This window comes from Falco naumanni, chromosome 4 (genome assembly GCF_017639655.2).
Source record: "Falco naumanni isolate bFalNau1 chromosome 4, bFalNau1.pat, whole genome shotgun sequence".
In the NCBI taxonomy this organism is placed as follows: domain Eukaryota; kingdom Metazoa; phylum Chordata; class Aves; order Falconiformes; family Falconidae; genus Falco; species Falco naumanni.
The window spans coordinates 81,920,788-81,947,675 of NC_054057.1; the positions used below are offsets into that span (position 1 = coordinate 81,920,788).

General features: G+C 38.3%; 2 protein-coding genes across 5 annotated transcripts in view; one reads left to right on the forward strand and one right to left on the reverse strand.

Annotated features, from left to right (window-relative positions):
* The window catches only part of C4H7orf50 (chromosome 4 C7orf50 homolog), a 42,912-nt gene extending 41,650 nt beyond the window's left edge, over positions 1-1,262 (reverse strand). The window contains exon 1 of one of the 2 annotated variants that reach the window (XM_040589950.1): positions 1,000-1,111. In XM_040589950.1, the coding sequence (XP_040445884.1) occupies positions 1,000-1,083 (84 nt within the window). In that variant the 5' untranslated portion in view covers positions 1,084-1,111. Of the gene's footprint in view, positions 1-999 lie in introns of both variants that reach the window. The other variant, XM_040589951.1, reaches the window with a different exon arrangement.
* GPR146 (G protein-coupled receptor 146) overlaps positions 1-26,888 on the forward strand; it is a 57,106-nt gene that overhangs the window by 7,983 nt on the left and 22,235 nt on the right. For all 3 annotated transcript variants that reach the window (XM_040589945.1, XM_040589946.1, XM_040589944.1), the window contains exon 2: positions 17,648-17,689. The gene's annotated coding sequence lies outside the window, so the exon portion shown is untranslated. The remainder of the gene's footprint in view (positions 1-17,647; positions 17,690-26,888) is intronic.

Below are 26,888 nucleotides of genomic sequence, written 5' to 3' on the forward strand. Positions count from 1 at the left end.
ATAGCTAACAGTTCTAGTCTATGCTTTCTAATGGTTAGATGGATGACTCAGTTCCAGTTGCAGTCAGGCCTTCTAAGTTCTGTGTGTTTTTAAGCATCAGCAAAGCCTTCTAGTACTACACTGCTACGCTAGGCTTGGCCAAGGGCAAGATATTGTGGTTAGATCACATACATTTGTTTATTTAATGACTAATCTGAGATGCAATTTCATAATTACTTTGAAGATTTCTACCACCATGGGAAGGCGGCCATGGGACTTATTCTAATGACCCACAAAGAAGAACAGTGATATACACTGGAGAATTCAAACAGCACACAAAATGGAGAGAAAAGTATAAACTCTACATACATGAGGCCCTCACTGGCAAAATATATAGAATGTTCTTAAGTTGACAGTTTTATAACTCCAAATGGTTTTGCAAATGAAATCCAAACAAAAGAGCAGAGATGTACGTTAAATCACTCAGCAATTGCTGCTTAGAAAAACCAGCAATCACCAACTCCAGCAAACAAAAAGAGTTGCTTTAAATAAGCTTAATGAATGGAAAAAATGTCAGATTATTTGTTGTTGTTCTTTCAGATTTATTTTTCTATATTTTTGAATCTATACACATAATGACACAGTTCACCCTGACAAATACCATATAACCAGCTATCAATCACATCAACTTTTTATATGCTGAGAGAAGTCAGATACCAAGTGATAAAATGAGTTCAGGCAGAGGGCATATGTTAAGCAGCTGTGAGTCCGTTTAAGCTGTCTATACGCCTAAAAGCTTAATGCCATTACACAGAGCTCTGATTTCTTCCTTTCCCGCTTTACACTAGAATATCCACATTATATATAATAGAAATTATTAACTTACTGGAAGAAATACAATCACACAGTGATTGCAGGAGTACAAACAATATGCTTATAAAATAGATGTATATTTTGCATACAGTAAAAGATTACACAACCAAATACTTATCTGTCGGCTCTAAAGAAAGCTTTACTTACAAATAAAAAAATATCAGGTAATAGCTTCAGGAACAATTTAAACCCACATAAGATAGCACTGCTGCCAAAAGACACACTCTCCATTTTCTCCCAGCTCTTCCCTGTGTTGGCCCAAGTGTTTGTACAGTTCTGTAAACTCATCTGGGTTAAAATTACCTCTCTACCCCTCCCCAAAGGTTACTTTAAAATCAAGTCAGTTCCTTAATTCAATTCACTGTGAATATTTCTGCCAGCAAAAAGAGGAGGTGCTGCCAAGGTGGAAGCAAGTGGCTGCGCAGCTTGTGGGATCCCATTTTTTGCAGTCTCTGGCTGAAGACACCATTCCTTAAAATAAATCTATGTGTAAAATACATAATGTTGCTGTGTGTATCCTACCTTTTATGTATAGCGATGACGAGACTCAGCTTACCAGCTCTCAGATTATCATAGATCTTTTGGCATTTGCTGCTTTGTAGGTGTGCCTTGCATTGCATGGTTTTGGGCTTTCAGTTCTTTCCCTCCGATTTCAAAATGACAGTAGAGGCCTGGTAAAGGCAGAAAACAATTTTTGCTTCTGAGGGCCTGAACTCAGGCTATTCCCATGAAGCACGAAGGTACGTCAGTCACCAAGAGTCTGGTTCTATTATGAAGACTGGTGACTACATTTCCAATGACCTCAGTCAGAGGCTGCAAAAAACTAGACAAAGGAGGCAGCAGGGAGTGGGAAATATTTTAGTAAAAAGGAACAAGAAACTGAAGGGAGTCAGACGAATTAGTGTTTATATGCAGGAGGGAACAGAAGGAGAAGTGAAAGTACAAAGAGCAGGAATATCTGGTAAGTGCACAGAAGGACACTGCGGGGCAGGAAGAAGGACCCCATGGAGTAGATGGGGTAACACAAGGACCAAAAAAAAGCTGACAGGTGTGCTAAACCATGTGAAATACCAGAAAGGCAGAGAGCAGCGGAAGAAAGGGAAACAAAGGCAAAAGTAAGCACGTGAGAAAATTGAGGACATTACAACCCTTGAGCACGTAAGTAACATGAACAGAACAGCTGCTGTTCTACATTTAGAGAGATGGTCAAGAGTAAAAATGGCATCACCCCAGACAAAGCACAGGACAGAGCAGGTAAACAGAAACACCTCAAAATGGAGAACAGGCAGCTTTCCCTGCTTATAGGTCAGATATGGATGCTTAATGTTGAGTGCAGAACCTGAAAACATCACCCAGAAGGCAGCTACTACTCCTCAGTTAGGCAAACAATGAGGTAGTATTTTTAAACATACGATATCCAATTTGTGAGTTAACCCAAGACTACCAATAATGTATGTATCTATTTTTTATTATTCATAATGTGTCAGGCAAGAATCAGTCTATTGGGAATCCAAAAGAGTTATTTTTCCTTCTACACAGAGGGTAAGCATTTGCAATAGGACCATAACGACATGGACCAAATACCCTCACCAGGGATTTGATAATTTTGATAAAGATATTTTTCTTGATGACACAAGCAAATAAAAAAAAAAATCAACAGATAACCAGTATAGCAAATTATAAATGTTTACAGTGTACAGAACATATATTTTCATAATATTTATAGTATAAAAGAGAAGTCACCCTCTGTTCTTCTTAAGTGAGGTATATATTCAGTTCAGCATATACACTGACTTCCTGCCCATCAAAAACTGAAGCACAGGCAGGAAACAGCCAGCCAGGGAAAAAGATAGACTCCAATTGGAGTTGTCAGGATTTCCAGCCCTCTCAAGTTAGAACTGCAGTGAGAAGATGCTGGTTAGCTTCCTGCATTTTAGAATGAGCGAGAAAATCCTCTTCAACTTCCTGCCTACCCATCAGTGATCAACAAACACATCAGAAGCAATTTTTTGCCTTTGTTGCAAAAATTCACAGGTTTTCTTGCTAATTCTGGGATGGGTAATGGTAGCAGTCAACTATTAAACCGCTCCAATAGTTTCACAGATGATTATTGAGTTAAAAAAAAAAATTTACTGTTATTATTTAGCTAACAAACAAATGCTACCATCTAATAAAAACCCATACCCGTAACTTTATTAAGATATCTAATCTAATAAATGAAGTAAATTATCTTCACATACAGTACAAATAAAAATGTATGACAAGATGTGGTCAAGGCAGTTAAAGATAGAGGAGAACAATACGTGTTGTCATTCTCTGTCCTTCCCTTTGCATTTCTTCTTGGAGTTGCATCACGTCTGAAGACATCATTCAGATCTGCAATTACTGAAAGCAAGCAGCAGTACCCTTTTAAAAGTTAAACTCTAGCAACCTTTTAAAAAGGCTCATAATTATGCAAACAGAACACACAATAATCACTGATGTGTGTAACCTCACAGCGGATACACTGTGATATGCTAACTACGAGCAGAACAGAGCAGAGCAATCATAAGGATCAGGTCAGAACTTGAAATCTTACTGCAAAAACTTCAATTTGGTCCACTTCAAACTCTTAGTCATAGAAGCATGCATAGGAAGCATGCAAAAATGTATTTTTACATGCCTATGTGTCCCTGAGTACACTTGTGTTATTAGCTACTTAGTAGAAAACTAACAGTGTGGAAAAGTTCACAGCTGCTGCTTCAAGAATAGGAAGGGGAATGGTCTCTAATACTAATGATTTAAATATTACCAGGATCTTGAGGCACAGCTATTGAGATAGAAGGTAATCAGACATCTAACTCAAACACCCCTCAAAAAAAAAAACAAAAAAAAAAAACAAAAAAAAAAACCAAAACCCCCAAACATTTCCATCTAGGATCTATTTTTATTTAGTGTCAGGACAGAAGACTCCTGCCTTCTGAACCCACCCACTTAGAAATGTGTTTATCTCAAAATCAAATTGATGTTCAACTACCAAGTTATCTTTTTGCCTAATTTATAATTATAATTTATGATTTTGCCTAATTTGCTAATGTAAAAGTAACTCAGTGAATCAACGTATCTACAGCAGAAGTAATAGCTTCTAAATAAACTGGACACACTGGTGTGCCTTTCTCATAAGCAAAAGGGTAAAAGAAAATGAGTAAGAACTTCCATAGTTTATGGGTTTTATGCAGAACTAAAAAAAAAAAACATCAGTAAATAATCTGGCTTTGTAATTTTACTCAACTTTGCTGTAAAATTGCTTCATCTTAGAATTTTGTTTTCTCATTTAAAAGTTACATACAGGCATATGAAACCGACTTCACCCAATACTGGCAGACTAACAAAAGACTGTAATTTTAACTATTCTTTATATTTTCAGTTAATTCAGAAAGAAAAAAAAACAACCACCAACCACATTACCAGCTTTATACAGCACTACAATTTGGCTGGTCTTCCCCTAGTGAAACTACTGAATTTAAACATGCAGCTGCACTATTTTTCATGAATGCACACAACAGTAAGAATTATCCAAGTTGCAAAAACATTTGCCTGACTAATTTTCATCAGAGAAGTCTTTTATTTTGACCAAAGTACTTAGGGTCGTTGGTACAGAAGTAATGACACAGAAAAGTGTTCAGGTACAAAATGTCTAATTCTTCAAACATTAGGTTAATTTGTTTTCTAAACCTAAACCAATATTTGATCGGTTGGACAAATATTTGAAATGCATCTGGCTAGTTACCTATTTAGAAAGAGAACAAATTTATTTAAAAGGACTTTTTCCCCCTCAGTCACCACAGAACAAAAGTTAGATTGAGCTCACAAGATTTTAAGACATTTTTAAATCTGGTCTCAAATTAGACCCCTCCTAACATTATTGCTGTAAGGACACTAGTGGTACATAGGAAATGCTTTAGGAACAGGAGTGCTTTAACAGGAAAGAACAGGTACTCTCTAAGAACTGATAAGGCAAAACACTCTTTTATCTATTATTTAAATAATAGCAGAGCTAGTTAAGGTATAGTTTTATCTTTAATGTAGGTACTAGGTTTTACCTTTGAATTAGGTATTAAGTATGAGCTGTCTTTCATGATTATTTCTGCTGTAAAAGTAACATCTGGAAGAACCATGATGTCTTCCAGTCATGTCCACAAGTAAGGTCTGTCCTTTTGTTTAAAAGAAATATTCAGCCTCTATTCTCCTTCTAATTCCCTCCAAGCACATCTATGATATTCTTAAACACGTTTCAGGTTGTCTCCACCTGTGCAGATGATCTCTTTCCCCTCATGTCAGGGCAAAGATCAGTATCCAAAGAACAAAAAATTAAATTTGGTCTCAGCCCAAGCCTTGAGACAGAATTTTACATTGCAACAAGACTTCATTAGAAACAGTCTTGATAATAATCATATGAAGGTGAGACATGGTGTGGGGGCACCTGAGCAAGCAAGGGGCATGCAGAAATCTGGATCCTGTCCCCACTGCGGGTCCACCAGTGCTGGCTGCAGGCGAGGTGGCTTTCTCCAGCTAGGCGTGGAAAGCCTCCCAGAGCAGAGAGATTCCACACCCTCCTCAGGCAGCGTGCTCTGGTGCTTAATTACAGTGAAAAATGTTTCCCTCATATTCAGCTATAATGCCCTGTTTCACTTCATGACCCTTTCTCACCCTTTCCCACTGTGCGCCTCAGCAAGGAGCTTGGCTCCAGCTTCTTGGTGACCTCCTCCTAGGGAGGGGATTTGGCCCAAGTAGAAAAGGAATTTTACATCAGTATTATGCTACTATTCTACTAGAAAATTTTTATCCATAATATTTAAATAAATATCCTTTTGAATAATACAGTACTCAAATATTTTAAGCACAGATCTAGAGTATTTCCACAAAAAAAAATAAAGATGCAGTTAATAACATGCAGCTCAGGTACTCCCGAAGCTTTAATAAAGTGCAGGTAGATGCTACTGCTTGCCAAATTTTGAACCATAGAACACCTATCCTTACTGCAGTGGAATACTCCACTATATCATTCAGGTGAAAAGAATAAGCATTTGACATTAGAAACATTTATATTAAAATTTACACAAAATTTCTGATAGGCTGCAAAAGACAAAGTGTAAAGAAGTGAAAAGCATAACCATCTCAAGGTTTATCTTTGGTTTAAAACTGGAAGTATGAGAAAGAGTTGAAAAGAGTTGTTACTTGCAAATGAATAATTAACCTGGAATGCTGGCTAAACTGTGCAGCCTATAAATTTACTAGAAATAAAAGCAGAAAAATAATTTTCTGATACAGTTCCTCTTACAAGCAATTACCAAGTTTTTTTAAGCATTTTGATCTACTCAAAGGGTAGATCTACTGCCAAACTTTTTGTATATCTTTTCTTTTAAATAAAAAAGTGCTTTAAACCCCACATTGAGAGGTGTCAGAAACATAACCCATATAAAAGAGCACACAGACCTCTAAAAGGCTTCTGAAATCCTTCACCCGTAATAAAAGCCTTAAAACTTTCATTACTTGCTTTTTAGCTTTTTAGAATAAGGATTTTATTTGAATTTCAACCGAATTAGGCTTAATGTTCCTGGTACTGTAACAATTTCAAATAATAATTTTCATCATTCTGTCCAAAAACTTAAATTGTCTGTCTTCCTTACAAAATTACGTGTTACAATAGGACACTAACTGTAGATTCTCTGAAATACTTCAGAAGTTTCACTGAAGGAATGCCGTTTGTGAATTCTGCTTTAGCATATGTTCAGTATATATAGTTATTTAAGTGCTGTACAATAAACAATACAGCAACATAAGCTTTCAACACATTTGGAAGTGAAGTCATAAAAACTGTCTTGTTTTGGCCAAAGTGCAAAAATTTACACCCAACAAATGCTGCAAATAGGAAGCCGCAAAATCCACTACAAAGATAGAAAATTTTGTAGCATTTTTGTGGCTCTTTCCCCAGACCGATAATCGGAATCAGAAAAACTAGACCACAAAATACCTAAATTGCTTGGTTAGCAGGGCCTTTTGTTGCTGTCCCTCCATCTCACATGCTTATCTGCACATGACAGCCAACAGCACGAGGAATAAGCCACAGCAGCACTTCTGTACCTTCATTAACACAGAATCCAGAATACAAAGGGCTCCGTAATAAGTGGAAAGTGGATTTATGGTATCGGTACAGGCACTACATTTTAAGAGCTGTAGTGGCTCCACAGTAATTAATAACTTCTTGGGATAATTGTTCACAGAGTATTTGGCTTGTGGTGACTCACACTTGCAGAAATGAGTAATTAGAAACTATTATAATAAGAATAAGATGGCTTTGCCAGAACAAGCGTTGGACATAGCATCATCCTTCAGGAAGAAATGGTGGGTGAAGGTATAAGCTGCATTCCCACCAGTTCTTCTGTAAACTCTTAGGTGGAGACACCTCTGAGAAAACTGCAAATATCCTTTCAACGCTCATGGGGACACTGTGGTCTGCATACAGGTTTGTTCTGCAGCTGGTTGGTTGTTTCATGCCCACGTCCAGCAGGGCAGGTACCACCAAGGGTGGGAAGACCTCCAGCGTTAGTGCCAGGAACACTGCTCCTGGTACATGGTGTAGCACGGGGCTTGTGTCTGTCACTAAGAGCAGTACTGTTCAGTGTTGGCAGCGCTGAGTATCATCGTACTGGCCAGTTTGATGCTAGCATTTTGTATGATGCCTGGATCATTTGAGAAGCTTTTAGTATGAGATGTCAGCTGGATCGCTGGCTTAGGCTTTCCATTTTTGTCTACTGAAGGAGAGATTTCTCTCCGGTCACTCAAGACCAGTGCTCCCTCCTTCTCAGCTTTTGAGTGAAGTGAATTGAGGAGGGGGAAGGAATAAAAATACATGATGATAATTCAGTTTTGAATGCTCATACAGCTCACACGGTTGACATAAAATCACTCACAGTTGTGAGTAATTAAAAACTGTAACTCAACAGATAAAAAGTGTTTGCAGGCAAAACCACAATTGGATCCTCCCTTGCAGTTTGTAAAACTGTCTAGTAAGGTCTGAAATTCTATATTTGCTCATATTATATCTGAAGGCATCTCAGTTCAAATGGTTTCCTGATTAAAGATAACATGGGACCAGAAAGAAATGAGTCTATCCAGAGCTGTAGAATCATTGCATGTTCAGCACTGAATCACTACAGAACCCTTTGACAGGAACGGTACTGAAACACTATGTATAACGCAGATACCAAAACTAAACTTGCTGTGCTGTGCCTAAAAACTATAACAAAAGAACTCATACGCTCTACAAAGAGGATCTCTCAAGGGCACTTTTACCCTGGGAGCCAGCTTATCAAATACTGTTCCAGTCTGGAAGTTCAGAAAGGAAAGGACACATTAGCATTTTTGTACCTTTAAGAAAGAAGGGGAAAACAAAAATCTTTAAATACAATTCTCTCAGCACCAGATCCTTTATACCAAGTAACCATAAACCCATATATTCCTGGTTACTGAAACAACGGTGGGTTAATATAGCAGGAGGAAATGCACCAAGGAAGTAATTTTATCTGTAATGTTCTTACAATGTGGGTGACAATGTAATAATTTGAATTTTTTCATTTTCAATATTATCTCTGAAATAGTTTCTTCCTTCTGCTCTGATTTACGGTATAAAATCCCCAAAATTATAAAAATACATTTCCATTTTAGTCTTTTTGGCTTTGCTGTATTTTTTTATAACTTTATCAGGCCTTAAATCCTAGAAATGCCTTTGCTCTGTCTGAAAGAGGAAAACTGAAATGCTGCTATAGACAGATGCAAAAAGAACATTTAGTATCCAGTTCTTTCAGCTGCAAAATCAAATGCACCCAATGGAACACAAAAAAGAATCAACATCAGACATTCATTTCAAACACACTACACAAGCGATCAAAGAAAAATGGGAAGAAATCTAAAGCAAAGCTACTTGCATAACAGACTGCATAAACCATTGAGTCTTTTGAGTGGGATAAGTATGTTTCAGACTGTGCCACTAATGTGACATTTTAATGGTGTGAGAACTATAAACAAAACTTCTTAAAGAGAGACAATAAACTATTAAGTCTGTTATACCATTTAAAGGACCAAATAAACAAACATACAACTTTTCCTGCCAAAAGTGGACATCACATGAATCCTGGTGATGGAAGCTACAGAGCTGAGAATGTTGGCACTTCTTCTGGACAATGAAACAAAACCACAGAAACCAGTAGGAGAAGCAGCCAAGTTTAGCCACCGTATTCAGGCATCATGATCCTATAAATACACATGCAGCATCTAAACAAGGCTACGATTGCCTTGTAAGAAAATGATCAGTTGTACCACACTAATAATATACTCTGAAATACTGAGGAATCACAATCAGTTTTCATGTAATAATAATAGAATGTTATTCCACACTTCAGTAATAACATTCTGCTGTAAATGTGCAGCAGACGTGTGCAGCAAAGGATCGGTAATTCAGATCCAGAGAATTATGCAGCATCTAGTCCAATCCAGTTACCAGTGAGGGCACAGGAGGAGGACACAGGAGGACACATACTGAACTACAAGGCTTACACTGATAAAGGAGCTGGCTGGAACTACTCTTTGTGTGAGCTCATTACATACTGTGAGCAGGATGCTATCACAGAAGTGCTTAAAATGAAAGCTGACAACATAGATTCCTGTTATTTTGCTTGACTCAAAAAAAAAATCATTTACACTGAAAGCTTGCTCTTCATTCATATCATGAAGAGTGCAATATAAAATATGTTATCGTAAGAAAAGCATGTCACAGGAAAAACCTCTTGATTTCATTTAATTTAAAAAGAGACAGAAGTGGGTCGATTTGATATACCATCATGACTCTGCTTTGTTTACCAACAAATACCATGTACTACTGCCCATAATTCAATTTTAGCAGTATATTATCTAGCAGTTTTATAATCAGGATCATTTTTACTACTGGCAATGATATAAACTTGGACAAGGATAAAATTCAACACTATCAAATGGAAGGCATCAGAGTTATGATTTCTAGGCACAAGTGGTAATTGGATTGGAAGGCAAAGTTCAAGAAAACAGTAATACTCTTGTGTATTAACAGAAGGCCTGTTCTGCTCTGTAGTGTACTACCCAAGGCCATTTCCTTCCTTAATATTAAAATTCTAATCAGCCTTCATTTCATCTACAGAAATTTATGACCTAGTCCAAGTTCTGTATATAGCTTCAGAAACAAACAGACTTGGAATATGAGACCCAGCATGTTATAAATTCTTAATTCAACTATAAAAAACTGTACATGCACAAGCGGAGAATGTTTAAAACATGCCGAGTTCCACACTGTGCAACACAGTGGAATTACTGCTACAAGCACTACAAACGTCTTAGCCTCTAAATGCATCTGTACTAATTACAGATTTGATGTTAAGATACTGGACACACTCTAGATGAAATGAAAACTAAGAACTATAACCACAAAAAATAATTTACAAATTTGTCTTAAGCAGTGCTTTCCAAACTGTGGGGCACCCGCTATGAGCAATATGCCTGTTTTTCCTAAATGGTTTGTAAGCACTGCCAGAAAACCTGAGCATGTTCGCCTAAGCGCTGCTGCTGTTACAGTCAGTGCCTTTGGCAGGACCTGTGTTTGAGGGCTTGCAGAATACTCAAAAATAAGCTGTTTCTTCTAAATAGAGAATTTTAGTTAGCTCACTCAAATCCTTACCTGGTGGGGGTTTTTTTTTTTGCTCCCAAAGAGACACTTACCTCTGCTGTGAATATCATATCTCAAAATTAAGCCAACAGCAAAGAAAAGGAAGTCTGGAAAACGGAACAAAAGCGTGAATACTCTGCAAGGTAAATCAGGGAAATGCCTAGAAGGGCAGAATTATAAATCTAAATGCTGAAGTCTCTAAACAAAATACTAAAACACCAAGCTCAAGCTTCAAACAGTAGTAACAAACCCTGAAGACCACAGGTCTGAAGGTATGCATTTAGTCTTCATGCCTCCATACAGCTGGAGAGTAGGTGTCAAAACAAGTGGGTGTGCCGCTGAGAACTGTGATGTAGCAATATCAACCACACCACTTCCTTCTTTTCTGTCCTAACAACAGGTTCAACCCACCTCCAGCTCCTCCATTCATGAGCACTACAGCGCTCACCATCCTTCTGCCTCTCTCCTACAATCCTCACCTCTAATAATGCTGATTAGTAATGCAAGATTTGCATACAAAGGCAGCTCTCTTCGGTTGCTATTTGTCCCAGTAGCAGGTTAGCTGAGAAATAACCACATACCAGGCACATCCCAGAAAGGGAGGCAATACAGACATCCCAGCTGCAGCTTGTCAGGAAATGGTCATGTTCAGATGGGCCAGCTGCTTGGCAAGAAAACGCCCATGTTGAAATCAGCTAGCAAGCCAGGAGGCACACACATACCCTTTTGGGGCGCTGCTTGGCCAGCAACGGTGCCACTGAGCCCAACAGCACCCGCTGTCTCAGCTGCTAGGAGTTAGAGAAAGCACTCTTCCAGCTGTCAGCACTGCAGGTCTGACATAACAGAAATGTGTGAAACCTAAGTTTGTGTGCATGTGTATGCATGTGAAAATAAATAAAGGCAGATCAGCCTACAAGTTTGGGACATTGCACAAAACAAAATGGGATGGACTAAATCTTACGGCGCATAAATAATTTTCAGCAACCACTATCAAAAAAGAAGGGATGGTGAAGTACAAGAAACTACTCCAGCTGGCCATGTAACCGCTAAGGAATTCACCTAACGTCCCTGGGCCACAGCACTGCCTTCAGACACCAAAAATTTAAAAAGCTTTTAAATCCAGAATAGCTCCACTGTCTCACACCAGCCTCTGTATACTGCAGTACCATGGGAAAGAGGGGAAATACGAGGAAGAAAAACTTCACTCAATCCATGCAGTTCAGCAGCAAGCAGAGTTGCCTAAGTCTGTCAAGTAAAATGGCATCTTAATTGTAAAGTCATTTTCAGTATTTGAATGCAATTGGATGCAATATTCCTTTTCCAATCCATCAGATACACCTGAAAATTAGAAGCAACTCTGCAGACGCCCTAAGACTGATCCGCCTGCATGTTATCGGAACAAAAATCTTGATTGGCCAAACTTAGCATCCCGTACATGCTGTACTAGAGCAGGTGCTGCTGGAGCTACTTGTATTTCAGATTGCAGAAGCATTTCACTGATTGACCAACAGCTCTAAACTATATTTGGGAAAGCATCCCAGAGCTCTCAAACCTTCTGTTTAGTGTCTCTGAGCATTTGTGAATAAATAAATAAGAAAATTCAGAAAATACCACTACAAACCAGCAATTGTAAAAAGTGAAAGAATATAATTATGTTTACAAGTTTAGTTGTAAAAGATTTCTACAAATTAGAGCCTGTAAATACATCTTATTTTATATAATAACAAAATCCTCACAGGACATACTGGCAATTTAGACAGACCTTCAGTGACAGGGTACACATGCAGACCCTATTGGTGATTTTCCATTTTTTCTGCTGTGTCTCAATTCTTTTAATAAAAGGTAGGGTTTGCAGGTTGCGGGGTTTTGTGTTTGGTTTTTAAACAGGCTACAGCTATGGTAGAGACTGTTCTTCCATGTTTTTATTAATTTTACATTTTTAAAGCATGCTACCAAATGTCTTCAGAAAGAATGTGACACACCGTTTATTCTGCCTGCTTATTCTGGACTCAGTTACTCTTACAGAAATAATTAAAACAGCAGGAAATAATGCCCTGCTCAAACTGATAGACACAAATTGCAAAGGGAGACAAAATGCCAAAAAGAACAGGGAGCTGAGAGGAGCTGACACACACTGTACATATGAACCTAGAACTGAAGTTTATTGCCATATTAAAGTTGTCTGTCAGAAACGAAGATTTCTGTAACACAACAAGTTACATGCAAAGGCACTGAACTCTGACACACTGTGGAGAGCAGACATACAGGGCTACAACAGAGTAGCAAAGGCAGCAAGTATCTGCCACTTAGAAATAACAAGTGACTACAAACGTAGCATTTGTGCAGGTCTGTGGGTTTTTTTATCTAGCATAAAAATATTAACTGAGAAGCGTATCAAATTAGGCTTCTCAGCCTTAATATTTTCTGGCGATTTGAACATGGCCAGAGAATAAGATAAGCATCTTTATAAATCCAGTTGGCTTCACTTTAAATCCAAAAGATTGTGTCTAAGCTGCACAAGAACAGGAGCCTACATAAAATCAAATTTTGAATACAAAACCAACCCAGTTCTGCTCATCATCCTCTATTGGGAATCCTGTCTGCAGCAAGTGTTTTGTGAGCTCATTGTCCTTCACCAAAATACTGTACAACCTGCAATTGTTTTTGCAATTGTGGGGGTTTTTTTTTGTTTTTCTTGTTTTGTTTTTTTTTGCATCAGGGCACTTATCTTAGGGACAATATATAATTTCTTATTTAAAAAAAGGTTTTTGTCTTAAGTTTACAGTAATGAAGTATTTTCATCAGCACTGATGAGTTAGAGATTACTTCAGCTTTTTTTGCAGGTTTTAGGAGTTTTTTTTAATCAGGCTGGTAAGTATTCCCCATTTACCAGTGCAGATCAGCTTAATTGCTTAGCAGCTAAAACTTGGAGCAAACAACGGTATTTTCAAAACAAATACATCAAGTTAAAGCAAGGGCAGTTGTGGTTCATCTGAATCATATGGCTCCAGATCTCAAATCTAAGCTAAGGAAATAGAGGTTATGACATCCTGCAGCTGGGACAAGTAGTGTTCATAAAGCAACGTTAAATCAAGGCCACTTGGCCAGTTCAGGCAGTTGCTTGCGTGGAAGTGAAAGATCCCATGAGAGCATTAAAAAAAAAAAAGAAAGGTTTTGGTGTCCTAGCCAAACCCCCCTTCCTTCACTTAATGCTACCAGAGACTATGTTTCATCAGAGCAAACGACTGTGGAAGGTTGCTGCCAAGGAATTGCTACTGATTTATTTACATCCAGTAACAGAGAACAGGAATTAAAACACTTTGCAAAACACACTGGCAAGTTAATTACAAAAGGTCTTCCCATGCTATGCAAATACCAAGTGAGTGAGCCTGCCACTTGGTAGGTTAGTTTTCAGAAAGATCAATTTGGTGATCACCATCAGGCTACGCAAATGCTAATATCAACACAAAGAAAGTCACAGTGGCTGGGAGAAGTAGCTGGGAGCTTTAGCAAGGCAGCAATATGCATAGTGGGAGCAGGAGCATAGGCAGATAAAAGTTTTCATTCAGTCTGAGAATCTCAGGACAAAGTTATTTTCCAGTCTCCCATTCAGAAGCATTTTAAGATCTATTTATTGATACAGAAAGCATTGATAAAACACCCGAGAATTGACATTTTCATTTACAGCAGATGAAAAAAGTTTTCTAAATTTTTTGAGACAATACTGGTGGCTGAAGTAGAGGGACCATTCACTGCCTCCCTGAATACAGGAATAACTGCGCCTGTAGCTTTTTTTTTTTTTTTTTTTAAAGCGGGGAGGAAGCATGAAACAGTAGTACTGATTGGAGACTTCCATGACACTGGATGCCAATGTCATGCTGTGTAAACATGTGGACCCATTAGACAATTGTTGGAAGCAGAGAATTCTAAATTTGATCTAGTGATAGGACTCATGCTGTTTGGAAAAAAAAAAACACGGCGCTGCAAAACCACACAAGGGAAATGTTTCAGACCTGCTAAAAAAAAAAAAAAGAAAAAAATACCATGTGAACAATGATGTATTAGATGGCCTGCAGATCTCAGCCTCTGGAGAGTCTTGACAGACAGAAAAAAAGACCAGAACTCTTGGCTCACAAACTGTTAAATAAGTTTGTAACATGTATTTCAACCTGAAACGTTAAAAACTTTTTCATAGAGAAAAATTTATATTCACATGCAGAACACAAAATATTTTCCTTGCTAAAAGACAGTCTGCAACAATGATTTGTATCTTCTTCCACATTTCTAGTGCACATTACTGCCTGAACTAATGAATTCATTTTAGTGAAGCCTGCGCTCTACGGTATCCCCAGTGATGCTGGTCCAGGGAAGGGAGTGGTAGTTAACTGCCTGCCTTTGGTTTGTGCTGGCAGTGCAACACTTTTTGCTTTATAGTACTTAATGGTCTAAAACACATGTTGAAATTAACTCCTTCATTAGCTATGCAGCTGCTCCTCCTTATCTCTCTCATTTTTCTTCATTATAGCACTGCAAAATTTTATGCTGTGATTCAGAATTATATATGATTACTACGATACATGATTTATATTTGTTAGAATATAAAATACAGGCCTCATGAATAAAATCATACATTACATATGACACTTGAAAATGTACTCTATTCTTTAAGCTATCTAGAAATACTATGCTAATTCTGTCCACACTACAACTTCATTTCAAACTGATTAACAAGGTTTTTATTCCACTCAAGTTGCTTACATTAAAAGACAAAAAACAGTGTGTTCAGCTCCCAGCAAAACTGCAAACCCACTTTAAGGCTGTCACTACAAAACTTGTTACTCATGTCCACAGGCTTATAGATGTGAAGAGCAGTGTGTATAGCTCAGCATCTCAGTTATGATTCATGGTGTGATTTAATCATTCCTGAAACTCTGTGTACTACATGAAAGAAATTGTACTTCAACAGCAATGATCAGAAAGCAGAAGATAACGCAGAGAGCTAACCCCAAGAGCTGTTGAGTCACAAAGGAGGGAGGCAACGAGGTACACGTTACCTTTGTGAATCCAGAGTAGGTCAGCAGTAGCAAAGCTTCTCTTTGGTGACTGCTGAGTGACCACTGTGGACAGAACCTTTCTCCAGCCCACCCCTAAGAGCTCCATGAGCACAACAGCAGTCCTTGGAATGCAGATCTCAGTATTGCACCTTGCCATGCATGTCAATAAGTTTGTGCAACTTAGCCAGCCGAATTCAACAGCAATTTGCATGTCTAATTCTAGTCATATTCATACATGTACGGATACGAGGCCACAGGCCACAACTAAGGCACTGAAGGACTGCATTTGTGAGAAGCCATCTGCCATGGCCTATCCCCACATGGCTGGAGCTCCTGGAGCTCCAGAACCTGTTACAGCTGCTTCACAGATGGGACTTCAGCAGTAGGAGGTATCACCCTGGTCTCTTCACATCCACTCATTTAACTACTTAAATCCTCCTTCCCACCTAACACACACAGAGGAAAAGAGCTTTCCACATCCATTTTCTGCTCTAACACACAGAGCAGCTGTCTTACTAGGTCCTTGAACACAAACTTGTATGAAAGTATAAATGGAAGATCTGCTGATTCTCTGCATTATATTTGTGGCACATTCCTTTCTGTTCTTGAGAAGAGAGGCCGGCCAGCCACTGCGACCAAACAGCCAGCCACTACAGCTTAGTCTTAAGACCACTAGAGTTGGTCTTAGGTGATTTCCATGCATGACATCGCAAATACACATTAGCCATGGAAATCCTTTTCTCTTAAGAGCAAGACCACATAATAACCACAGTTTGTGCTTCTATTTACTATTCTTCATCAAATTATGAAACTAAAATTGCAAGCAAAATACTGGTTGCACTGTTTGTTTTTGTTGGGTCCTTAAACACCAGCCACAGTATGTGAAACAGAGGGCAAAGAGAGGCTGAGTGGAGCAGGGGAGCTGGGTAGCTCTAACAGTAACACCGAGTAGTAAAGACCAGAGCCAGTGCTAATAGCAGAGAAAATAAGGAAAAAAAATCTCCACCAGAAAGAGATCAGATCTTTTACAGACCATTATTGCGCCTCTCAACAAAGCTTTAATACAAAAAGAATGAAGTGGCACAGGCTGCTACCTTAAACCATTTTTTTCCCAAATTAAGTATTCTGCTTACCTCAAAATTCAGTCCTAATTAAGTACCCTTGAACTAGTTAATCTTTCATTTTAGAAGAAAGCTCATCTATTCTTAAAAGTTATCTTGCTCTCCAAATATTACTGTTCAATCATTTATCTAAGCTAAAATACTTAAACCTCTTTAATGCCTATGTATGTATATATATTTTTTAACTGCAACACATAGGGAAATTAGTGCTTTACTTCATTTTTCTTCTTCAGATAAGTTACATCTGCATATTGAAATACTGGTTACAAATTCTGAGCAGTCAGATAAATTATACTTTAATTTTTATATTTTAATAAAATATACTTGTTCTCTGTATTTTTTCACCACAGTGTGCAAAGGAGCAGATACATACTCAGTAATCAAAGTGAGTTAGTGTAACACAGTGCGCCAAACCCACTACTTTTTACAATAACCAAACTGACATTTATCATAATATCATATTACAACACAAACATTTGATATCAGGACTGTGAAGTGTCAGTTTTAACCCACCAAACATGACAATTTCAGTGACAAAAAGGAAGTTATGTTTCTATTTTTAAATCTACAGCTTTTATGCAAGTTCCACAATTCACCTCACAAATGTAAATAAAACCACCAACACCACTGTGATACTTTAATTCTATCAACTTTTCAGCTACAGTCAAGTCTGTACATGCAGCAATTCAACACCAAACATCATGAACAATTACGTTACAGATTTCCTAATCACTGGAAGAAAACATTGTATAGTGTAAATGCTACATACAAAAAAATGAAAGTGATCCATATTTATCAGAATTGATTAAATTTTATTTAAATTTCTTTCAACCACCTACAAACAACTGTTTTACCTTTTCTTTTCTTGTTTTCTTTTTTCTTCCCAGTGGCTCAACCTCAGACTGACATTCTCCTGGGCTGCACCTCATGTAAGTACAGCTATAGCAATACAGGGTGACTTACTGTATATATTTACTTCATCAATGTACAACAGTGACAATATTTACCAAAATTGGGACTTCTAGACATGCCATTTACTTCTGTGAAAAAGTACTGGATTACTAAGTCCTCACTGAAAAGTAAGCTAAGGCAAGCAATATTTACTCCCAGATCGTCCTTCTCAAAGATCACAAACCAGCCACTGAAGTAGTCTCAAAGATACATCCAATTTACTACATCTTTATGGGTTTGTGAAATCTGGACTTTATGGAAGTGTCCCGTGATCTTTAGGCGCTCCAGGGCTTCTTTCTTCCCAGGCAGGGGAACCTCTGTCACCTAGAGGAACTGCAGGAACAGACTGGATGAACATCAGCACTCAGAAGGTTTAACTGTCATTATTTCTGCAAACTGCTTGCCAATCCATGTGAAGACAAAACTGAGGCTGTAGCACTTTCCTCACCACCTCTGCCACCAGGCCATCATGACAGTTAAAACTGCCTGAAAGCCCACTGCCCACATCAATGATTTTCATACATTGACAAGTGTCCATCAGGGAGAAGGAGAAAGGCAAAGCCAACACCTAGTCAACCAGCTTGGGCTAACGCTGCAGGAAAGACACACCTTTAAGAAAGCTAAACAGATCAAAAGGAAAGAGACACAAAACTCGGTCTTTTCTAAGTGGCCAACACCATTCATCTGAGCACTGATGGTGCAAATACCGTCAATACTCTAAGGGTGTATTTGCATGCAGCCTGAAGAATGTGCTGTCGTGCAGGGGTTGGTACCTGTGCAGAGTGGTGGGCAATAGGTGAGTTGTTCACACGTACAGTTAATGAGCAAAGGACTATAAGCCAGGAATTATTTAATGTTGATACCAGCTCTGCCAGTACCAAGTGCTGTTCTGTTGCTCTCGGCAAGTCACTTCATCTTCTTGATGTTCTCCTATGTACAATGAACATAACATTTCTGTGCCCAGGGCCCATCTCCCCAGTGTTTAATTTTCAATTTAATATTCTAGACATAAATGCACTGCCTCCCTTTGATAAAGTACAGTCAGTATCAATAGGTAACACTTTTTAAAAACTTATTTCCAACTATTGTGAAACAGGAGCTGAATGTTTATGGAGTAGTTATTTTTTATGTCAGTTTACCATAGGGCCTCTTTAGCCACAAGCTTGCAGCCGGAGGCCCCAAGGCATTTTTGGGAATGGAAACTTTTTGAGTTCAGCTCTTAACAAATTTCCAGCCTGCAGTATGTTTTTCATTAGTTTACATGGTGTTATAATAAATGATGCACTTACTCTTTCATTTTATGATTTTTTTAAACATGCAACAATTTTTCTGTGTCTGTTTTTTATTACTTTCAATATACTCAACCACACTAATCTTAGAGTTTATGTATAAAAACAGAAAGGATATATTGAGTAAGAGATCAGCTACAGCAAGACAAGCTTCTAGTTTAAATTTTTCACTGAAGGCCAATCATAAACCAATTACATGTATGCAGCTCCACAGACAGCCATCCTTTTAGGGGCCATTGTTAAAAAAAACCAAAATGTCCGTTATCCCAAAACCTAGAGTGGCCTAGAGAAGACTCCTCTAAGGTATACACCTGCAAGACAGAACTAAAAAAGTTTGATCCCACTGGCCACATACAAAACATCCAAAAGCCTCCCTAAGCCTCCACGTAACAGAATTACAAAAAGGGTTGTTTTTTTTTATAAACCACAGGATCAGAGTAGTTAGGTTGGAAGGGACCTTTAAAGATAATCTAGTCGACTCCCCTGCAGTGAGCAGGAACATCTTCAACTAGATCAGGTTGTTTACAGCCCCATCCAACCTGACCTTGAATGTTTCCAGGGATGGGGCACTTACTGCCTCTCTGGGCAGCCCGTGCCAGTGTTTCACCACCCTCATCGTAAAACATTTCTTCCTTATATCTAGTCTGAATCTACCCTCTTTTAGTTTAAAACCATTACCCCTTGTCCTGTTGCAACAGACTGACCTGGTACTTCTCTACATCGTTTTGGACCCCCCAAGAATGCTTTCAATGAACTAGAGTGAATGGCAGGACACCAAGATAGCCAGGGGGCAGGAACACTTGCCCTGTGAAAGGCTGAAGGAACCTCAGGGTGGAGAAGAGAAGGTTTTGGGTGGCCCTTACAACCACTATGTTACACCTACAAGAGGCTTATTGAGAAGACCAATTGAGGCTCTTTCAAACAATGCACGGTATGATATAAAAAAGACAATGGGCATAAGTTAAAAAACAGATGGATTGCAACATAAGGGAAAATGTACTTTTTTTCTTTTTTTTTTTTTTACCATTAGGACAATCAAGCATTGGAACAGATTGTCCAGAGGTTACACAGTCTCCATCCTCAGAGATTTTCAGGACCTAGTCTGATCTCACAGCTGACCCTGCCTTTGGGCAGGAATTTGGAAAGATGACCTCCTAAGGTCCCTTCCAACCTGAATTATTTTATGATGAATTTGGTCCAGTAAAAAACAGTTAAAATTTTAAATACCAGAAACAAAACTCATCCAGAATTTGTTCAGACTGACTTTTTATTTTTTCTTGCTACCTATTATAATCACAGGCACATTGGTTTGCTAATACTGTGGTGCAATAATTTTTTTAAAATTATCACAGAAAAACAGCTGTGGATAGCATTTAACCTCAGACTCCCAATTTCTTAATTGAAATCTTAATTGAAATCTTCCACTGGTGGCTATAGCTTTTTGAAACAAAGTACAGACAGGAGAAAAGAGGCAAATAAAGGTTTGCCTTAATGAGTTTTGGACACACAGTAACAGCAGCCATCAATAACCTTCATAGTGAAGTACCTGTGTCACAGCTAAAAGACTTTTTTTAAAAGATTACCTAAGCTGTCTTTCCCTGATTGCAGCTCGTAGAGATGCCAGGTCTAATCTTTGTTAGGGTGAAGTACTATGATGCTTTGATCGTCACATTGGATTCTTTGCATCCCAGTATAAACTGGCCCCAGCAAATACAAATGCACTTATAAACAGGTGTTAACAGTGACCCAAACAATATCCCAAATATTTTAAAACTAGCAATATAAACAAATCATAGTATAAGGGAAAAATAAAGTTTCTAAAAAAACCCCAAACACTTAACATTTCAGAATTTAAGTCTCCATCCTAAAAGCACAACTACCCACGTGTAAAATCAAGCCAAGGTTCTTTGTACCATCTTGTCTTACCCAAAACTAGTTTGGTGAGCTCTCCAGGAAGCCAAAAGCAAATGCCTTTAACACTGTACTCTCGAACATCAGCTCTGGAATGTTTTCAAGGAATGTTCATCTTTCCAGATGCATTTCCACACATCATTGCTAGTAATTTAACTCAACACATACATAATACAGACATTACAATAATTCAAGATAGACAAGATGAGCATGTCAAAAGGGTTACGTGCTTCTTAGTTTGTGCAAGCCAAGTTCACTACACAAGATTCCCTCACAGCCCCCTGTTCCAGCCCATTGGCATTGCACACATGCCACTTCCCATCCACAGTCATACCAGGGGCTCCTTTCGTTACCCATGTCTCCTTCAGAACCTACTCCATTTATCACCATGAGGCTTTATGTCTCCATCTTGCCTCCAGTCTCTTGCTGCTTGCTAAGATATACGTCTCCTTCATATTGATTTCAGTACAATTATAAACCTTCATTCATACCAGCTTCCTTCCTCTCACAAATTAAAGGCTTGGTTCAGCTTTCCCTTTTGTTCAGTCTCCCTTCCTGCTAGACCAGAACATGTTAATTTTGCAAAAAGAACCATTACTAATATTTTGTATTTAGGAGACATGTTAAGGTTGTCAAACAACATGTTAAACTTGATTGTGAGAATAGCAGAGGTGAGATCAGACATACTATTATGCTGGAAATCATTATAGATGCCACCAGTGAGTAGGGATAACTGCAACTACGGGTCTGCAACTGCTGAAAAGCCTACTGCTTTTTCTTATTTTTCTCTTCAGTAGTTAAAATTGATGCTTATTATCACTTACTGCCATTTACCATCCCCAGGTGCCAAAAAACCCAAAAAAACCAAAAAAAACCACAACCACCAAAAACAAAGACTGTCTATACATTAGGTTCAAGAACACAGGGGAGGTCCTTTGGAGGAGAAAAGCTGAAACATTTGAGAAAAAGAGTATGAACATTAATCAACATTAATGATCAGGGTTTAACTTTAAGACATATTCCAGCAAAATTCACACAGCTAGGAAAAATACAGAAAATACATCTCTTTCTGTAGGGTATATACATTGGGAAATACAAACAGTATTCCCTCTGCCAACCTTTCTAAGGGGGAGCAGTTCTCCACTGTATGTATTTGCCTATTTTAAGTGTTTTATATATAGTTGATACACACATTTTTTTAAGATAGCCCTCCCTTTTTATTTTCCCTCAATAGAAATCTTAAGGGTGTATTCCCAGGGGCTGACAGCATCAGGAAAACTAGGCTATGCCAACAAGAAGGGATTCCAGTCAAACAGCATCATGTCTAGCATTGTGTTTCATTTACAAATCTTTCATTTCTAAATGAATGGCAGCTCAAAGTACACATTAAACACATATACTTTCTGCTTAGGTATGTAGAGATTGTTAGAGATTAAGCCACTTTTAATTAAAGACTTAAGCAGGTGTCAGTTCACAATACTCTTTGAATTTGGTTTAAACGGATAGACATTCCACGATTACCCAGCAGCGCACTTTAAATACAAGCAGAATCAAAGAGATCTTCCTAAACAAAGCAAAGGAAAGCTACTTTGTTGGATGGTCTGAAGTTTGGTACTACTCATCTGTCATATGGATCATCATACATTGAGTTGGAAAAAGCATTTTAAAACACTTCAAAAATAAACAAACACACTGCAAACAGCTCTACCAGGCAGAACCCCAGGCCACACAGGACCTATTAATTTCAGTGGGGTTTTGTTTTGCCTCTACATATGCACCTAACTATCCAAAGTTAATTTGCAGTATCAAGGCTTGAAGCAGATAATTCAAAAGCATTCTGGCCTCAAATAACCAGAGCTTTAAACACGGAAATGGAATTATTTCTAAGTAATCTTTTTCTCGGTGTCATACTTCACAGTGACAGAAATATGAAGAGTACCCTGTTTCTCCATTACTCAAAGGTTCTTTATTTTCTTTTTAAGGGAAATCCAAAGATTAATTTAAAACCATCTGATGAAAATACTTTAATATTTACCTTCATATTTTCTTGTAATATATACTGAATTCAAGTGAAGTGATTTCCAAAATTATCCTGGATGCTTCTCATTTCAAGATGTTAAATATTGGCTCTTATAAATTTCCATTACACGTTGTCTGACAATATTTGCTGCTCTGGACTACATGAACTGACTTTAATTCTTACAGAGGTAATGATAATGAAGTTTGTAGAAGTTGGGCACAGATGATATTTTATAATTTCATACTCATTACAAGCCCCTCCTTTCCAGGTCTAATTTCATATAAAGCAAGTGTAAAAAATGGTTAGAACTGTCAAATGCATTAATTCTTTCGATCCTTTTTACTTATTATATCATCAGTAACAGCCACCCGCAAACTGGTCTCCTAATTATGCTGTAAATGATGGCACTATACTTTTAACATCTCTGCAGTGGTGTAACAGCTGACACCTGAAGACAATGAAAAAGCACAGATGTAATCCCAGAATTTTCTAATTAGTAAATCACAAACTGAAGTCCCAAAGCCAAGACAAGGCTATTAATAGAGCTGTGGGAAGAAAATAACGAGGGAGATGAGACAGCAATCCGCCAGCTGACTAGGTCAATGCAAGGCATGTAGCAGGTAGCTGGGAGGATGGCTAACACAGACAGGGAGGCAAAGAGCACAGTTGCCGAAACAAAGGATGCTGACCAGTTGGAGCTATCATCTACAGGAACCAAGTACCAGCCTGCATCTCAGAGGCTGGTTAATGGAACCTACACAGCATGGCTGCAAAAGCAAAGTTTAAAAACAGCATAGGATGACTAGCATAAAAGCACAATTCTTAGAGCTTCAACTGATTTTAAAGGAAAGACTAAAGGTCAGCACTCTTGTAAAAGTCAGGTTTCTACTTCAGCATTAACTACAGCAATATTGCATACAGAGAGATGTGAAAAATAAAAAATGGTAGAAACCAAGATCTGTTTGACTGCTTCAGCAACAAGGTCTAAATCTGGAATAACCGCGAAGGCTTGAATCTCAAAACATGCACCAGTGCATACATACTGGCTCCTAAATTTTATCAGTTTTTTATCTGGAGACAGTACAAGGAATCTCCCTTAGCCAGGAAGGAAAACTATTAAAGTCAAGTAAGATTCTTTCACCTGCTATGGTAGGCACAGGTTATTAAGTGGATCTTTGTATGGCTGCTCCACCTCCAGTTTTATTTGCTAGGAACTGGTTATGTAACTAACACAAAAGAAAATAACCATTTCTAAGTTGTTTTCCTTTGCAAGCTCTGGGCTCCCAGGAAGAACTGAGAGAATTCAAAATCAGCTTCCCTTCTGTTGCTCTCTTGGGTGTTTCTCTTTGAAGTGGCACCCTAAGTGGCTGCTCATTCACCAGTTTTGTAGGTAGCCTTTAAAGCAATGCCTTCCACCCTTCAAGCTTATGTACAGAAACATACAATTAATTAAAGCAAGTTAGTGGTGTTATTATTTCAGCCTTCTATTTCTACTTGGTGTCAGACTCTAAGACACAAGTCTTCTTTGTAGTAGGATTTCAGGCACCTGGAGAAAACCCTGAACTTTATATAGTGATCTGATATGGTTCCTGTAACACACAAACAATCCAAGAGAACTATTTAGCTATCGCTTAAAGGAAAAATACATTCCAAAACTCTAGAAACAGAGTCAAACTCCACAATGGCTCTAACTACTTTGCAGTGTTACTGTGCTGTATTCAACTGACTGTTTAACCCTTTGTTCTGACATGCGATTTTTAAATCACTTTTTTCCCCAAAAAGAAGAGTAAGCCTACAATTAAATTTTATATGGAATGATTCCAAAGTAGAATGGCTAGGAAATCTTTGTTTGTTAACAGACAAATGGACCACTTACCTGCCAGATGGCTGTAATGCAACAAAAAGTGCATCTAATGCTGCTTATAATAGCAGTGGCCAAGTGCCACATTACCAGTTTCCAAATATTTTCCTGGTGTGGAATGTTTGTAAACCATCCTCTTGCACTGCTGCCAAACTCCAGGAATACTCTGCAGGACAGTTTTAGTCCCTAACTAAAAAAAAAATCCCCACATTATTAAGAATGATTGTGAAGAAAATATTTCAGTAAATCTCTCCTAATGTAATGGCTTTCTCCTCTATTTCCACATAGCATGTATGTTGTTTATTTTCATTCTTTGAGCACAGGATTTTATAGCCATAATTATCTCATTTTCTCATAGTACAAACAGTCCAATTTTTATTCATTGAGGTCAGTATTGTTGTTGCATTCTTCCTCTGGGTTTTTTTCTTCCCTTCAAAATTTTATATTAACAAGTACAATGGATTTATGCTATCAAAATACCTGCTGGGGTAGAGATTTACTAATAAGTTGTATTTTCAATAGATCAAAAGTAGCAATAGTAAAATGGACAGCTAGGGGAAATGATGTAATGATGTTTTAACTCATTTCCATTCTCCATATCCTTTAAAAGTCATAGTTCTTCAACCATGCAACCTCATCTTAAAAGATTTTTGTGCAAGAATTTTCACCAAAATCTGGAGGGCTTTAAGAAGTAATATTCAATCAAGCAGATTTCAGAAGCTAGGAGTGCTTCATGGTGTCAGGTTATGAAATCCTGCTAGCTAGCCAGTCTTGAGCATACAATCTTGCTGCTTTATGTCTTTTTTAAAGGGTTGGGAGGCTAAACCCAAGAACTTAAAGACTGCGGTAGGGCCCTGGACTTTTTCCCTTCTTATACATCTCTCCTGTTTCTCCTGTGCTGCGAAGTAAGCAGTAGTGCCTTCAGCCTGTACTGTGGTCTTCACAAAATACACCCAGAGGGTTAAAGCCCTTCCTCCTCCCTTCCCACCACCTGAGGTCTGCAAAGGAAAGAGCTGCTGAAAGCCTGGTAACAGGAAAAGGTCAGGAGTAGGGTATTATATTCTGTATGTTTGGATTAGCCCACAATAGCTAAATAAACTGATCTAATGTCCAATGACATTTTCAAACAATAGCTAATAAAATCATCCAAAGTATGCAGAGACAAAAGATGCACACAGACACACCAGAATACATCTCTAATACATCCACATGAGCCATGACCTAACAGTGAATTTCAGCAGTCTGGCCATCCAAATTAGAGGTCAAATATAAAGAGGCCCAAGTTAAAAAGCCTACCCATTAGAATACTCCTGCTTTGCCCATTATTATCACTCCCGTTTGTATGCAGCTATCAGGTTTTGCCCTATGTTTTTAGCATAGAACCATATTTTTGAAACAGAATCACAGTCTTCTCAAAATAAATAAATAATAGACATACTACTGAAGTTAATCACAAGCTTTGAATACTTCAGGAAGGCTCCCCTGAATTAGCTGGGTTAGCAGGTCTGAGGAATTTTCACTAAAACCACGAGGATCCTGAGTCACATCAGCAAAGGAAGGAGCTGCAACAGATCCAGATGCTATCACTCCACTCCCAGCCTGTTTGTTGCTGCCCTTCTGCTGCAGGTTCCCACTCCTGTAACAATGGAGCTGGCACAAAGAAAGTAACATTCATGCACCTGTCTCAGCAGCTCGAGTTCACTGTGTCGGCTCTTAAAAGGGTGCAACTTTGTGGTCCATTTTGGAAATCAAGCTGCAAAAGTGCAGATGCATGCATCCCTCTGCAGAGGCCCGTATCCCTCACCAGAAGTACGGCTGTGCCATTCCATCATGGCCACGGTGCATCCAGCTACCGCAGCAAGTTTCACCAGAGCTCATTTGTGAATGGCCCTTAGGGAAAGCTGGTGGAATTTCTCAAACCAGAGACACTGGTTCTCAAGAATGAATGTATGATTAATGGGCTTGCAGCACTGGTACAATTGTGGTCGCCTTTTTAAAGTTTTCTGTCCAAGTCCTTACAACCTGAAATATTGTAGCAGATTAAAAAATGAAAGGGACTAAAGTTGTGCTCATATAAAAGAGAGTTCTAAAGCACT